Source organism: Marmota monax, unplaced genomic scaffold (genome assembly GCF_021218885.2).
Source record: "Marmota monax isolate L192 unplaced genomic scaffold, Marmota_monax_Labrador192_F-V1.1 WCK01_AAM20220418_F8-fsc00086, whole genome shotgun sequence".
In the NCBI taxonomy this organism is placed as follows: Eukaryota; Metazoa; Chordata; class Mammalia; order Rodentia; family Sciuridae; genus Marmota; species Marmota monax.
In genome coordinates, this window is record NW_026693086.1 from 1,754,087 (window position 1) to 1,771,477 (window position 17,391).

Below are 17,391 nucleotides of genomic sequence, written 5' to 3' on the forward strand. Positions count from 1 at the left end.
GGGGGGAAGGGCCTCAGGGTACAGATGACAGAAGTCAATCAAGTACCAAGTGGGAGAGACGCACCACTTAGAACCTCAACATGCTACCCCGCCGTGCTGTGCCTTACGCACATCCTTGGATCTGCAGGTAGAAACTCCCTTGGGCTTGCTTTCCGTCGGCCAGAGTGCAGCATCCTCTGAGGCTCAGCATCTCCAGACTGTTCTCTTCCCTCCCAGCTGAGCGTGGATCTCAAACAGGGGCCTGGGGTGCGTCAGATTGGCACTGGTGTCTGAGGGCACTTAGACATCTTCTAGAACATTCCAGCAATACTTCCATACCAGCTAGCAAGTAGCAGCCACCCTGCTGAGGTGCCTGTCCTTACTATCTCAGATGCTCTTCTAGGATCTTCCTGGGTGTCCCCAACAGCTCAGCAACCGAAGTTAACACCCGGCATAGCAGAAGTCCTCCCCGACACAGTTCCAATGGTGGGGATGGCATCTGGCGATATTCACGCTGGTTAAGATCCATCACGTTAATTATCTGCCCATCCATCCACCCATCCACCCACCCACCCATTTAGGATAGAAAGGTCCAGCAGGAGAATCCTCCCTTTCTTCATGCTCCTGGGTGTTCGACGATACATAATGGGAAGATGGTTCTCTGCTGGGACTCCATCTAACAGATGTTTCCTTCCCCCGTGGCCCCAAACAACAGCAGAAGAAGCAGAAAACTTATCTTCCAATGACAGCCCTTTCCCCCGACCGCCTGGGGAGCATGGCGTGCGAACGTGGCTGTCATGTTTGCAGACATCCTTTGAATGCTGCGACTCGGCGATGTGGTTAATGCAGATAGGGCTCTTCTGTCAAAGCAGGGACCCCATTGAAGAAATGAGAAAATATCTACTGTGGCTCTAGAGAAGGGAAGTCTGCCCGCCTTGCTCGGAGCCGGGGAGGCTTTGGTCCCAAGCCTCTTGGTTAAATTAAACCCATCACTTAAGCCACCGCAGCCAGCAGATTGTGGGGCTTCTGGCTTTGGCGGCTCAGGCTGTGCAAAGCTGCCTTCGGACAGTTTTGATGATTGAACGCCCAAATTAAGCTGCCAACTAGAAACTTCGCAGCTCCAGGGACCCCGTGTTAGTATTTATGTCACATCTTTAGAAATAATCACATTGCAAAGCTGCGCCCAGAGCCATGTCGGCAGCCACAACAGCGGAGGGACTGAATGCCACCCCGTCCTGGGCTTCTTGCTACATTGATTTGGCACCCAGACCAGGGTGGGGGGGGGCCCTCAGGGGCAGCTCGCCCTGGTTCCTGTCCTGAGGGTGCGAGACCAGGAAGCAGGCAGCCACCTCTGTCCTTGTTTTCACCGAGGACAGGCAGGAGGGAGGTGGTCTCCAAGCACGTGCTGGATGTCAGACTCCAAAACCATCTGTCCTAGGCTTCAGGAAAGACCCTCAGGGCCAGCCCGAGGGGAACAGATGTTCATAGGGTGCTGTTCAAGCATGCTGGTCTGCAGGGTGCCTCCTCTGTCTGCATCAAGTCCTGCGGGCCGTGCCCTGCATCATCCTCAGAGGGAGCTGGTGGGAGATTGTCCACGCTAGATGAGAGTCCCCCGTGTTCAGAGACTGGGCCTTTGCAAACTCGAAGGGGCACTAACCCCGATTGTCACTTGGGACGGGAGTGAGAACTTGTGGGATGCGGTGATCTGGAGTCAGAGAAAGGTGCAGAGCAGCCCTGGGCATGGCAGGACCTTGAATGACCAAGGTCACCTCTGTAGAGAGACCGTAGAAAATCACAGACACTAAATTAGTTTTTCTGAGTTGCAAAACAGCCCAGATTTCCAAGTTTCTGGTTCCAGAGAGAACCCGGTTACTGAGCACCACAGCTGCATGCTTTTGGCAGTGATATAGAGATTCAGGACTGGATGGAGTCTGGGGGAGCATCCAAGTTGTATCCAGTTCCAGTTCATTAAGAAAAATATGCACACGGCCAGCCTTCCAATGGACGATGGTTTCTTTCGCTCAGATTTCCAGTAACATTTTTTTTTCTAAATGAAATAAGTAATTCATACTCAACCGAGACTATGTATCGAATGTCTCCTTCCAAATTCCTACTGAAATGACTGAGATTAAAAATGAAACGAAATTGATCAGGGCCAGGAAGTATAGAAAATGATGCTAAACACACTCAAACCTTTGAGAATCCCCCTAAGAATACAGTCAGGCCAAACTAGTCATTTTTATGTCCTCTTTTCTGACATCTGAGCCTCTTATTCTTTTATGTGATTACATTTCGCTGGTTGTTCCAGAAGGCTGTCAACTGACAGCAGGAACGCCGGGCATTCTTCATTGGATTGTGGTCTTCATAGACACACGTCCCTTAGAATTTTACCAGCCAGCGTGATGAAAACTGTTGATATATTTATCATCTCAAGAAGAGCCTTCATGGAGTCCTGGATTTTTTTCTGAGCGTTAGAAGGCATCGTCAGTGCATCGCGTCAGCTGACTTTTTGATACTTATTTATTTATGTTGAGGAGGTGATGTCGTCTCCTTTGATCTAGTTTCGAGAGTGGATGCTCTGATTAATCGACTTTCTCAAACTGTGCGATGTTTTCGTTTATGTGATCAGGTTTGAGTGTTTGAGAGCTCACTGGGTTTGGGGTGAGGAGAGAGGGCTGTGTCAAGCAAGACTCGACACAGGGGACCTGCAGAGAGGGGTCTTGATTTCACTGGGAGAGGAAAATGGAGGGCCCAGTCAGCAAAGAGAAGGAACCGCTAAGCTCAGAACTGGGCTTCCAAGGTAACTTAGCCATCCCAAGCCCCTGAGACACTGTTGTTGTTAAGGGGGTGGCCTGTGGACCAGGAGAGGGCTCAGGTATAGGAAATGATGACGAGGGAGAAGGGTCAACCCAGAGACAGGTGGGACCATGGGTGGGGCGGGGTGGTGTCCAGATCCTCACCTGGACACTTGGGTGGATGGTTGAGTTGAGCACCCACTAAAACTAGCAATGAAAGAGGAGAAGCAGAGGTGGTGGTGGGGGTGGGGGGGTGCGGGGAGATGAGGGAATTGCCGGACAGGTCGGATTGGGTGTACCGGCAGGACTTCCGTTACAAGATGTCCAGTAGCTAATTGCAGAAGGTTCTGGAGCTCAGGGAAGAGGGAGGTGGGAGCCGTCAGTATTCAGGAAGGCGTTGAAAGCAGGCAAGCAGGGCCCCTGGGAAAATAGAGAAATTAAAAAAAAACAAACTTCTAAATGGTGCGATTGCAAGAGAAAAATCTCAAGGCACTTTGTTGATCTTGAAAAATATCTCGCGAAGCGAGAGAAAATGAAAATACAATACAGCAAATGTTGTGAAATCCAGACGAACAGCTTGAAATGAAATATACGTTGGTGGATCCTACCAAACACATCAAGAAGAAACAACACCAGTTCTCCCCGAAAAACAGAAGAGGAGGAAGCACTTCTCAATTTCTTTTATGATATCAAAATGGGGTGGAAACTATAAAGTATCCCGGAGGACCATAAAGACACAAAAAAATTTAAATAAAATATTAGCAAGTCAACTCTGAGATATATTAAAAAAAAAGAATACTACACCCCAACGGAATGAGTCTTACCCCAGGATTGCAAAGCCAGTTCAATAATCAAAAATCAACCCATGTGACCCACCGTGTTGATAATCTCAAGAAAGGAAAACCAGGGAGCGTACATATTAATGCAGAAAAAGCATTTGACAAAATTCAATATCCATCTGTAGTCAAAGCTCTCAGAACACTAAACAAATACCTAAATAAACAGAGAAACATGTTTTTGGATTGAAAAACTCAGCATAGGAGAGATGTCTATTATTATTATTAATTATTATTATTATGCTGGGTATCCACCCCACTGCCAAGGTCTTGAGCATTCTAGGCAAACATTTGACCCCTGAGCCACATCCCCAGCCCAAGATGTCAATTCCTAAAAATTATTTCCTAGATCCCAATACAAATACCAGCAGGGTTTTTGGTTGATTAAGAACAAGAGGACTCTACAATTTGTATGGAAATTCAAAGCAACTAGAAAGGCCAAAATTTTTTAAGATGCAGAATAACATTGGGGGAACCACAGTATTCAATTTAAGACTTACTACATTAAAGAGGTGTGGCATTGGTGGAATAATGAATACATAGACCAGTGTAACAGATTAGGGAATCCAGAAATAGACCCACACAAATATAGCCTATTGATTTTTTTTTTTGGGGGGGGGATTGAACCCAGAGGTGCTTAACCACTGAGTCACATCCCCAGCCCTTGTTAATATTTTATTTAGAGACAGGCTCTTGCTGATCAGGGCCTCACTAAGTTGCTGAGGCTGGCCTTGAATTCGAGATCCTCCTGCCTCAGCCTCCTGAGCCTTGGGATTATAGGTGTGCATGACCGTGCCCAGGTTGGCTTATCGATTCTTGACAAAACTGGAGAAGGAGTTGTCTTTCAGCAAATGATGTTGGATGATTAGACATCTTATGCAACTTTTTTTTTGCAGTGCTCAGATTACACTCAGGATCTCACATATGCTAGGAAGGTACCACTGAGTGACACCCCCAGCCCCCCACTAGACATCTATATATAAACAAAATTAACCCTGACCTCCCGCTCACACCTTATACAAGATTTCACTCAGAATGGGACATAGAGCTAAATGCAAAGTGTAAAGGTATAAAATTTTAGGGGAAAAAAAAAAAACAAAGTATAGTCACCAGGGAAAATTTTTTGTGATCTAGTATTAGACAAAGAGTTCCTAGACATGACACTGAAAGCATGATTCATGAAAGAAAAGAGATAAGTTGGACTTCATTAAAATTAAAAAGCTTGTGTTCTACAAAAGAAACCGTTGTCGAACGAAAAGACAAATTACACACTGGAAGGAAATATGAGCGAACCTCGTGCCTTACAAGGGCCTTGTGTGCAGAGTGGAGAACTCTCGGGGAGCTCTCGGGGTCGTTAATACACAAACAAACAACCCCACTAGAAACACAGGCTAAAAGCTCCAACAAAGACTTTACCAAAGACAACACGAAAATGGCAAAGGGGTTTATGTAAAGGTATTCAGCGTCATGAGCAATTAGGGAAATGCAAATTAAGGCCATGATGAGATGCCCCCATGTACCTATTAGAGAGGCTAAGCAATTATGATGATGATGATGATGATGATGATGATGATGATAAATACTGTCAATAAAATGGTTGGTGTAGATCATTCATTGTCGGGGGGAATGGAAAAATAGTACAGTCACCGGAAAATACTTTGTTGGTTTCTCGTGAAGTTAGCATATGCTTACCATAAAGAGTCAATGATGCTGCAACTAGGAATTTATTTACCCCAGAAAAATTAAGCCTTATGTTTACACAAAAAGCCATTATTGGGCCGGGGTTGTGGCTCAGTGGTAGAGCGCTTGCCTAGCATGTGTGAGGTACTGGGTTTGATCTTCGGCACCACATAAAAACAAATAGATTGTAGATATTGTGTCTATCTACAACTTTAAAAGAATTAAAAGAAAAAGCAATCTTATTAGAAAAAAAACCCCTACTATTTATAACAGCTCTCTTTGCAATCACTGAAAATTGGAGAACATGCAGATGTCTTCAACAGATGAATGGATACCCTCACTGTGGTACATCCATACAATGGAATACTAGGCAGCAATAAAAAGGAATTAGCTGTCCATGCATACAACTTGGATGACTCTCAGTGGCATTTTGCTGTGCAAGAGAAGTCAATCTCAAAAGGCTTCATACTGCATTCTTCCATTTTATAGGCTTCTTGGAAAAATAAAGCCGTAGTCATGGGAAATTGATCAGTTGGTCCCCAGGGCTGGGGGTGGGAGGGTGGGGATATGCATATAGAGGAGAATCTTGAGGAATTTTCCTGGTGTGACCGAACTGTTCTGTGTCTTGGTTTGGGGGCAGTTACAGAGATCTATACATGTGTTAAAATTCACCCCACTGTATCCTCAGAGAAAAAGCCAATTTTGCTGCATGTAATTTACAAAATAAGATGCATGTTATAGGCACAAAATAAATGATCCCCAAATTGCTTGGCACACATCTCTCCCCTCTCTCTCTCTCTCTCTCTCACACACACACACACACACACACACACACACAATGGAACTAGAAGATAATGTCAAAGACGTAATATGGAAGATCTTCAGATGAATGAGAAGATCTAGGAGTCCAATGGAGCCTTGGGAATGGAAATCTTGAAATTGCTTCTATGGGGTGGGGAGTAGGAGAGGAAGTGGACTAGGGACCCCCTACCACCAGGAGGGTCCCAAGCAGTGTGGAGGGCCAGGCTGTGGCTGGAGGGCATCAGGATGAGGACATCAAGCCCTGTCACGTGACGCTTCCTGGAGGGACCCCCTCGAAGGCGGGATCTCTGATAGCTGCAGAGAGGACTCTGTCGGAGAGAAGAGAAGGTAAAGGCGTTTTTGCTCCTGGTCAGAAATGACTGCGGGGCTGCTCCCTGTGGGCAGGGGTGGGAAGGAAGGCAGTCCACAGCCATCCGCTGACGGACCAAGGAGAAGAAACAGAAGAGCCGGTGGGGAGGGATGGAGCTTTAAAAAAAAAGATGGAAAGGAGATAAACTAATCCAAAGTAGCTCAGATAGAGGATTATGAATGTTCTCACGGCAAAAGGAGCGATTCACGTTTGAGATGGTGATTAACGTGAGAACCTTGAGTGAACCCATGCGTTCGTATAAATACGCCAAAACATCACTTGTTATCTGTCAATTAAAAATCATTTTAACAATGACCTGAGAGTTTGGAGTGGGTGCCGTTCCAGGTACAGCAGCAGTAGCTAATCTAGAAGCTCCTAAGACTGAGAGCCGGATTTATTATATTCAGCTTCTGAGCATCTATCATCCGACACTACCTGCTCCAAGACTCATTTGTATGAAAATCACATTAAAGGGATACGCTTTTAGCCCTGAAATTTATCTTGATGGTTCATCAATTTTCCTTAACGCGATTCGGTCTAAATTCTCTCAAAGGAGAAAAGAAATCCACCTGGTTGGACTTGTGCCCTGTGCTTTACGTCTTCCTTCAGCGTTATCGTCCTCTATCATTAGGGCAGTCATAGAATTTATTGCCCCAACTCGGACTCCCTTGGGAGGGGGAAGGACAACAGGTGGAATCGGAGCCTGCCTTGGGCCAGCTGAGCTCTGATCTAGGAGCCCATTTGATTTGGCTGGAGTTTTTATCAGAAGGGAGAGAAACTGACGTTCAGAGAAGTCCTCTGGCTGAGAACCCCTGGTTGGTGAGACTCAGGGCAGGACTGAAACCCGGCTCTGTGTGACTTCACGTACCACCCCCCATTCCTCTGCACCAGCTCCCCCACCCTGGTTTTGCTCGCTAGAGCTTGACAGGCACGCTTCTGGACAGACACCGTGAGGGTCCCCAGCTGGAAGTCTGTCTGGGCCCGGATAATTAGATGTGTGATAGCTGCACCTCGGCCAGGAGTGACGGGCATCCAGCTGTGCCGGAGCCTCTGGGGCCTCCACGTGCTCCAATCATCATTTGGCTGGTGCGCGTGGGCTGCCCGGAGACCACAGATGGATGACACTGTTTGGGATGAGCAGTTAAGGAGATGGGGAAGGAGACCCGGGAGGGGTAACAGCACTCACAAACTCGGGGTGAGAAACCCTAAAGATTAGAAATAACAAGTAAATAAGAATCAAAGGGACACTAACCTAGATTCTAGAGCAAAGGCGTCAAGAAGCTTCCAGTGTGTGTGTGGGGGGGGCAGGAGGATGGCTTGGCCAAAGGCCCAGGTGAGCTGTGTCCGCCAGGAGGTCACTGGAATCGGAGAGGGCCAGGGCTAATAGTGGACATAGCTCATGGCTCTGAAATGTCTCACCTGTTCCGCGTCCCTCCCTTCCACCTGCGTTGACCCTGGCTGTGGCAGGCCCTGAGGTCCCACTGGTCTCCAGGAAGGCTGTTCTGGGTCTCTGTGTTATTTGGCGTGAAGCCCCTTTTCTGGGTTCTGGGATTCAAACCACAACATTTAAGGCTTCACTCTGCAGATCCCCTCGCTCTCCGGGAGAACAGGATGGGGTCCCCGAAGGCAGTGGGTTCTTGGAAGCTGTCGACATACAGTTGAATCATTGATTAAGTTTTAATAACAATTAACACAAGAATGCATTCTCTGGGTATGAAATTCAGTGTCTGACACATTAAGCAAAAGTCCTCCCACCCCCCTCCCCCGACCTTGTCCCCAGATGGAATCATTATTCAAAATCAACTGGGGCCTGTCCCTCCGGATCCTTTTCTATACGTTTCCATTCACGTATGACCTTGCAGACATGTGTTTTATTGTATCATTCTTGGGAAGATTTGGAGACACTAAAAAAAATAAAATGAAATGATAATTTTCACGGAGCCTCAAAATTACAGAAAAATGGCAAGAGTAGGGCAAAGAACTTGGGTACACTTTACCTGATTGACTGATTATTCATATTATGTCCCATTTGGTCTGTCATCCTCTCTATTAAGTATTTTTAGGTATGTGCACTTTTTTTTTTCCTGAACCATCAGAGACTAAGTTGGGGTCATGGTTCCCATTAAACCTAAAATACTTTAGTGTGTAATTCCCAAGGACAAGGACATTCCCTGGACATATGTGGAGTACAGTTATCCCAGGGAGGAAATACAACATTGACCCCACGCTATTCTCTAATAGTTTCAATCCAGATTCCACCTACCCAGCCTCTCAGACCTTCCTCTGAAACAAAGAGGCTCCCTACTATCATCCTCTGACTTATTCTTGGTTTTTTTTTTCCATCAAAACACTAGTTCCCGCAGAGGGTGGGGGTTTTGTCATGCACAGTAGCAGTTCACAGTGTGAACGGTGCTATGCGTTGTTGACATCCCCCCTTGATGGACGCCCAGGTTAGTTCACCACAGACCTCCTCAAACTGAATGCTAGTGGGTGTGGCTTTGAGCTGTAGGTCTCAGGACTCACACTTAGGAAAGTTCCACCAAACAGAGCTCTAATATAGAGACACACTTGACTTATAGAGTGCAGGGCCAAGGCCGTAAAAAACACCACGATTATTCAGACTTTTCCAAGACATTTTGGGGGGAAGAAAAAAAATATTGGGAAAATGTTGATGAAGAGTATTTCCTAAGAGGGTCAGTGACATCAGTGTTCTCTCTCTGTGGGTCCAGCCCTGTCCTAGGAACTTTCACTGGAATGCGGAGTTCTTTGCTCTGACTGAGGGAGGGAAGGAGCTGGGTTCTGTCCTCCACCCTGCTCCCGGTGGTCCCCAGCACAGCCTGCTCTCTGTCCCCAGGGTATCCTTCGCCTGTGTCTCTAGCAGACTTCCACCAGGGGGTGGGGGAAGCTTGCTATTTCTGCTTTGCGTGAAGCGTTTCTCGGGGACCATCTGGGCTGGCCGGATTTCAGGAAAGATAGTAAAGCAACATTTATCAAGAAACGTCCAAGTGAGTCTCGCCAAGTGTGGTCTAGAGGGATTGGCTTCCTCCAAACGAACACAGAGCAGCCCTCTTGCTGCTACTGGGGGGGGGGGGCGCGGAGAACAGGAGCCGACTTTGAAGAACTTCAGGAGGGGACAGGCCTTGGGATGGGAGGCCGCAGCCACTGTCCACTGCTCAGGACACAGCGGTTTCAGTAGCCAAAACTCTCGGAGAGGTGGATGCCACCAGTTTCAATATTCCTTCCCCTGGCAGTTTTAACCCCTTTGGTAGATGGTAGAATCAAGTGGACTGAAGAAAGACCTAGAAGGGAGAGGGGGCGGGGGAGGGGGAAGGGGAGGGTCCCTCACGAGGCTCGTTGACTTCAGAGGAAGTCTAAAGGCATCAGCCTTGACATTGACAGCTCCAGTCGAGGGCCCAGTATGGTCCTGGCAGAGAGCCCTCGGAAACTGCTGGAAAGTCCTAACCTTACAATAGAAGATATTTTCCCAGTGATTGTCTTTCTGGTGCCAGTTCGTAAGACAAGGTGGGTGTGGGTTGGGGTGTGGGGGTGCCCTGACGGGAAAGAGGACAGAGGAGCTGTCTCCACCTGCCCGAGGGTTGCCAGTCTAGCTGACAGACAGCTTTCTGGCCCTGTCGGTGTCTCAGATCCTGTTGTCATGCAGCTCCCTGGGGGATAGAAGTGTCTTTCCCAGACTAGAAACTGGCACCTGCTCTTTTCCTTGGAAGGATCAAGACAGGAGAGAAAATAACAGTTGGGGGGCTGTTCCGTCGGGGGGAGACGCGCTGGGATCTTGAATCTCACGCTCCAGAGCCGCGTTGCTCCATGTGGGTGCTCTGCGGACCCGCAGCGTCAGCCTCACAGGGAGACCTGTCAGGAAGGCAGAGGAGCAGATCCCACTTCCGGAGGCAGCAGGTACCTGTTGGGGGGGGGGGTCCTTCCGGGACCCTGAGGCAGGCTGAGGTTTGAGATGGACTCTTCTGGAAGGGTTCCAATGGGGAGGTCAGAGGCGTTGGTTGTTCTTAAGAAGGAAAAACACAGGCGATTCTGTTTGGGATCCATCCATTTGGAAATGGGTTAGACTTCACAATAAAAATAGAGAAATGGAGTAAAATAATAATAGCCACATGAAATAGCAGTATGGTCAGGCTGGTATGAGGACCTTCTGGGCTCCAGGCTCTGGGCTAAACATGTATATTCTTTTTTTTTTTCCTTTTTAACTTTTTAATTTGTTTTAATTAGTTCGACATGAGAGTAGAATGCATTTATGCACTTTGATAGATCATACACAGATGGGGTATAATTTCATTTTTCTGAGTGCACATGTTGCAGAATCCTATTGGTCATGCAATCACATATATGCATACAGTAATAGTGTCTGTTTCCTTCTACTATCTTTCCTACCCCCACATCCCCTCCCCTCCCTCTACCTAATCTAAGGTAACACTATTCTTCCCTAGCACACCCTCCACCCGCCTTATTGTGAATTAGCATCTGCATATTAGAGAAAAACATTCAGCCTTTGGTTTTGTGGGATTGGCTTATTTCGCTTAGCATGATATTCTCCAACTCCAACCATTTACTGGCAAATGCCATAATTTCACTCTTCTTTAAAGCTGAGTAATATTCCATTGAGTATCTAGACCCCATTTTCCTTATCCATTCATCTATTGAGGGACACCTAGGTTGGTTCCGTAGTCTTTCTATTGTGAATTGAGCTGCTATAAACACTGATCATACTTGAAACTCTAGCCCAAGCAGTCAGACAAAAGAAAGAAATTAAAGGGATACAAATAGACAAAGAAGAACTCAAACTGTCACTATTTGCTGATGACATGATTCTATATCTAGAAGATCCAAAAAAAATTCCACCAGAAGACTTCTAGAACTCATGAATGAATTCAGCAAAGTAGCAGGATATAAAATCAACACCCATAAATCAAACGCATTCCTATACATCAGCGATGAATCCACTGGAAAAGAAATTAGGAAAACTACTCCGTTCACAATAGCCTCAAAAATAAAATAAAATACCTGGGAATCAATCTAACAGAAGAGGTGAAAGACCTCTACAATGAAAACACAGAACACTAAAGAAAGGAATTGAAGAAATCCTCAGAAGATGGAAAGATCTCCCATGTTCCTGGGTAGGCAGAATTAATATTGCATTCTTCATAGAATTAGAAAAAGCAATCATGAAATTTATTTGGAAAAATAAGAGACCCAGAATAGCTAAAGCAATCCTTAGCCAAGAAAAGTGAAGCAGGAGGCATCCCAATCCCAGACCTTAAACTATACTACGGAGCTATAGTAACCAAAAAAGTGCATGGTATTGGCACCAAAGTAGACTTGCAGACCAATGTATATTCTTTATCCCAGGCTACTCTTACAAGAACCCATTTGATTGATCAAGAAACTGAGGTTTAAATACAAGACGCCTACCCTGGCATTTTATAGCCCTGTATCCCTAACTCTGGGTGGCCGGGCTACTGTCTCGTTAGAAGTCAACTATACTTTTAAATCAACTTGGTTTCGTGCCGCAGTCCGGCTGCAGCAAAATAACCGGGGGGTGACGAGCAACTTGTGTACATTGATACAGCAGGAGTGGGAGCCGTTTATTGTAGGACAGGAGGGGTATTTATACATTCCACACAGCTTATCTTAATTAGCATAAACTCGATACAGCAGTCAACCAATAAGGAATCTCCACACTTAATGGCTCGCTGGCGTTGCTTCACAAACCCCTCCCTCTGCAAAATGCCAGGCGCCATCCTGACTTGTTTACAGACCCTAACAGTTTCGTCTGTTCCTTGTGGACGGGATCAACCTCTTAGATGGTCCCCTGCATCCCCAGTGCCCAGCAGAGCGCTGAGCTGGTACTAAGGATCTGGTGGTGGGTGAGGGGTGGGAGAGACACGTTTCGGGGGAGCATTCGCGTTAAAGAACCAGAGAAAGCAGGAAGGAAAGTGTAAGATGTTGGGGCCCCTGAGGTATCATTTCCAGGAGGAGCCACGGGAGGGACCGTGGAAGGAGATAACCATGGTTGGGGAGAAGTAAAAGTTACTGGAACGGATTCTGTCTTTGAATCCATTTTTCTTGTCATCTTGAACTTGCGGAACTCTTGTTTTGATTTTCTTATTGCACTCGTGGGACACTTAGAATAAGGTGGTGAGTTTGAGGCGCTGTGCATCTTCGTCTTCTTCCTGACCATAGTGGGACTGCATTGATCATGAGCCTTGGCGCTGTTACTTCCGGTGGCCCGTCTCCTCTTAAGACATCTCCCTGCTATTTCCAGAGAACGGCAATGTCCTTATTGTTTTCTCCTTTCGCCTCTAAATTGATGAATCCATAAAACAGATTTCCTGAGATTGAACCATCTCTGCATTGATGGAAGGTGCCATTCTATATTTAACTTCTACTGGATGGTTTCACTCATTGTGGATCGAATACAGTATCTTGGATTTTTTCTACCACAAGGGAGATGGTTAGCACTCTATTCTTGGGTTCTGTGTGTCTCTTATTTTCTAATCCCCTTCACTTGGCTATCTACGTTAGTGGCTTTTGAGCTGGCTCCTAACTAACTTCTTCCTGTTTCTCTAGGCTGATGTTTTATTCTGCTTTTCCTACCCTAAGTTGATCCTATAACTTTCTGTACCTGGGATGTTCCTGACCAGGTTGATGCTGTTCTTGATTGCTGTAATGTTGCTGATATTCTCCTTCTCCCCTCCTCCTCATCCTCCTGCTTTCCTTCTTCTTTTGAGGTACTGGAGTTTGAACCCATGGATGCTTTACCACTGAGCTACATCTCCCACTCTTTATTTTTTATTTTGAGACACATTTCACTAAGTTGCAGAGACTGGCCTTGAACTTGTGATCCTCCTGCCTCAGCCTCCCAAGTATCTGGGATTTCAGGTGTGTGCCATTATCTAGGTGCTGGTCATGAGTGACACCTGGATAAGAGGTGCACCTTGGTTTAGATGGCACCTCTGATTCTTTCAGCTCTTTCTTTTTTCAATTGAGGTAAGATTCATATCAAATGGGACTAACCATTACCTATCTTAAAGTAGTGCATTCAGTGGCATTTAGTACATTCTCTGATTATATAATCATCATCTATTTCTAGTTCCAGTAACTTTTCATCACCCCTAAAAGAGTCTGAATTTGTGAAGCAGTAAACCTCCTCTCTCCCTCCCCTTGGCCGATGGCTAGTACTAGTCTAATCCTCATCCGTGGATTTATTTCCTTAGGATATTTTATATAAATGGAATTTTATATAAATGTATGACCTTTTGAGTCTGGGTACACACATGTCCATAGCAACACTATTCCCAATAGTCAAAAAGTAGAAATGACCAAAATGTTCATCAACTGACAAACGCATTTTGAAAATGTGGTCTCTCTATACCGAGGAATATTATTCAGCCTTGAAAACATTAAGCTAAATTAAAGGAGCCTGTTTTTTTCCTGGGGGCTTGGTGGAAGCTCGCTTAGAAAACTTGCAGTTCCTCTTGGAAGCAGTCCAGGGATTGCAACCTAAAAGTCAGAAGTCAATTTTTCCCCAACATGGATCCAAATCTCCCTTTGACTCGCTTATTTCTCTGTGGGGGACTCTGAGCTGTTGATGTTAATCACAGTAACGTTCTGACCCAGCAAATCCCAGGCCAGCCGCCGTCAATGGTTCTACCCACACGGCTGTTTGTTGCTTACACACGTTGGACATGATTAACGCGGAAACTGCTTTTTTCTTTTCTAGTAAGAGATGCTAAAAACCTTGTACCTATGGACCCCAACGGCTTGTCAGATCCCTACGTGAAGCTGAAACTGATCCCTGATCCCAAGAGCGAGAGCAAGCAGAAGACCAAGACCATCAAGTGCTCTCTGAATCCCGAGTGGAACGAGACGTTCAGATTGTGAGTTGAAACCCCGCAGCTTGGCGGGGGGTGCAGAGGCTGGGTCCCGGGCACCTGGGAATTTTTGGAGTGTGAGCTGAGTAAAAAATGAGAACTGATTTTTTGGTAGCGTGCCGAGTGCCCGTGGGCAGGGGGCGCGGTTGTTAGGGAAGGTGGGTTGTTTGGGAAGCCACAGTGGGACGCCACCTGTAGCACGCGGTGACAGGCTCTCTGGGGCTGAGTTTAGGATGATGCTGGCTGGGTCTGCAGCCAACTGGGCGGCCTCCACTGACTTCCACGGAGCCTCTTCCCTGGCCAGTGCTCCAAGAATCTGGGAGATCCCTTTCTCCATGCATCTGTGCCTGAAGGTGTTCATGACAACAGCCAGCATTTATTGAGCACATACTATATGTACTAAATGAGTTACATGATCCAACTTCACGGGCTCATTTTATTCCCTTTTTTCTCAGATGGGGCTTATAGACGTTACCGAAAATGGTCCATAGGAAATATAAGCCACAGGCTGAATGCCTGGTTCCTTGGGGGTGGGAGGTGTCCCATCTCTTCTTCCCTTTCTCAGGATAAAACTAGGAATCATCTCTAGTCTCAATCAAGGCTGTGCCTGAGAACAGGCAGTTTCCCCCAAAGACACCTCCAAAGACCCTTTTCTCTGTCTCCTCCTCGACCCACGTGTGTGCAAACACACACACACAGACTCGCCGGGTGCTGTGACCGATGTGTGTGTTTCTCACCGTGACTGTCAGTAGGATCTGCCAAACACCAGGAATATGATTAAGATATGAACCAGCAGAAGCCGGTAAAGCCGCTCCTGTAGGAGCTGACCCGGGTCTTACTCCAGTTCAGCCCACGGGCTGTCACCCAGGAAAAGCCCCCCGCGCCCTGGGGAACGGAGGCTGAGCATGTTTTTTGCAGCAGCTTGTAAGGCTGAAAAATCTCTGCCTCCAGGTCTTGTCCTTTTGTTCCGACGCCTCCCCCCCCACACACACACACCGCTGGAGAGATCACAGTAGGGTCCTCTGACTTCTCTGTCTTCTCTTTGCAGTCAGCTGAAAGAGTCCGACAAAGACAGGAGGCTCTCGGTAGAGATCTGGGATTGGGACCTGACCAGCCGGAATGACTTCATGGGGTCTTTGTCCTTTGGGATTTCTGAACTGCAGAAAGCTGGCGTCGATGGCTGGTAAGAAGGATTTTGCTCTGAACATCACGGGCTACTCCAGCCCGGCAAAGGTGCCATCGCAGAGGTTTTCCTTTTTTTCTCCTGAAAGTGCAGTGGCGCACGCTTGTCATCTCAGGGTCTCGGGAGGCCGAGGCAGGAGGATCGCATGTTCAAAGCCAGCCTCAGCAGCTTAGTGAGGCCCTAAGCAACTCAGTGAGACCCTGTCTCTATATAAACCCCGACACAGGGCTGCGGATGTGGCTCAGTGGTTAAGCACCCACGGGTTCAATCCCTGGTACCAAAAAAAAAAAAAGTGCAACATAAAAGCAGAGGCCCCAGGTGAGGGCTGGTAGCTTAGATCTGCCTCACAAATATGTCTTGTTTGGTCCTCATCTTAAGAAAGGATCAGTAGCCAGTATTTAAAGAAAAAAAATGGGGCTACGGGGTGGCCCTTAGAGTAGTTGAACAGCCAGTACACCCTTTAGATAAGGCGCCAGTACACCCTTTAGATAAGGTTTCTCTTGGCCACAGACCTCACCACTCCCTATTGTATCACATCTGCCCCTCTTGATGCTGTTACATGACTTGACCAGACCCAGGGGCTCTGAGCATGCAGGAGCTGCGTTGTCACTGAGTGTCCTTACCCGATCTGGCCACGAATAGCTGCAGTGTGTACTTTCCTCTAGAATTTTTGCTTAGTTCTCTTTTTATGTAAAAAAAAAAAAAATCGTTATTCAGTATTTTCATGAGAGGAGCTGGGTCCACCCCCAGGGCCCCTCCCAGTTATCTGATCATACGAGTCCAAATCGAGAGCCCAACCTTGCACGGTCACTTTGGGAAGAGTGGTGACCGGGGCTGCTCTTATGTCTTTGAGATAAATTGTCCCACTTCTGAACCGTCTCCCCTGGGACTTTTTCGGTTCCAAGTGAAAGAAAATGAAAAGCATCCGACGGGGGCAGTGAGAAGGACTGGGCCCCTGCTGGCCCTCCACCCCCATCCTTGGCCTCGTTCAGATCACGACATCCTTGACCCTGATCCATTTGTATCACGGGCTCTCATTCAAGTGGCCCGAGTGTCTCCCAGGTCCTGGTCGCTAGGGGTGCTTCAAGGCATAGGCCAGACACGTGCTCACGGAGCCTGGCTTGGGACAGGGTGGGGGTAAAGGACGCCGGTAAAAATCCATGACAGCGTGACGCTGAGTCTGAAGAGCCCCGGAGCTCAGGGTGCCCGGAGAAGAAGAAACGGAATAAGGTGCGTTCCAGGAAGCGCAGTTCCCAGCGGTCAAGAGCATCATCGTCGTAATGGACGTTTGTCAAGTTTTTCCTTAGCTCAGTAATGAGGAAGCCGGCGGGGACAAACGGCGGAGTCCACAGAGGTCCTGAGAAACTGAGATTTGGATAATCTGCAGCAAAGGGAAGGCCGAAGTCACCTAAGTCACATAGAAAACTGTCTCGCCAACAGGGACAATCGTGAGCTTACTTACCAGGCTGGGGTGGGGGAGAATGATCCCACCTGTTTTTGGAAAGTTAACATCTCTCTTTGCAGACGAGCGAGGCCATCTGGACCCGACTCAGTTGTGAATAATAAGTTAAACAAAGTGATATTACAGTGAGGAAGGAGGTACCTAATTAGAAAATGCTTTCACATGACATTCAAAGGTCACACAACCATCTTTTTTTTTCTCTCTCCCAAGTTTTGGATTTTTTTTTTTTTTAACTAACATATGGGTGATTTGACTTTGCCGAGTTCCACTTTTGCTGACTCACCCGAGGGGTGTTTCTCCCTCTAGAAGTCAAGTGGCAAGAGGTGAAAGAGAAGGAACGACGTCGGATTCTCCGGGGGGTGGAAGTGAGGGAGGAGAGGACAT

The 17,391-nt window shown here is 47.1% G+C and overlaps 1 protein-coding gene across 3 annotated transcripts in view; it reads left to right on the top strand.

Moving 5' to 3' along the window:
* Prkcb (protein kinase C beta) overlaps window positions 1-17,391 on the top strand; it is a 303,273-nt gene that overhangs the window by 183,635 nt on the left and 102,247 nt on the right. For all 3 annotated transcript variants that reach the window (XM_046454415.2, XM_046454414.2, XM_058582629.1), the window contains 2 exons: window positions 14,212-14,368; window positions 15,411-15,545. In XM_046454415.2, coding sequence (XP_046310371.1) covers window positions 14,212-14,368; window positions 15,411-15,545 — 292 coding nt within the window. The remainder of the gene's footprint in view (window positions 1-14,211; window positions 14,369-15,410; window positions 15,546-17,391) is intronic.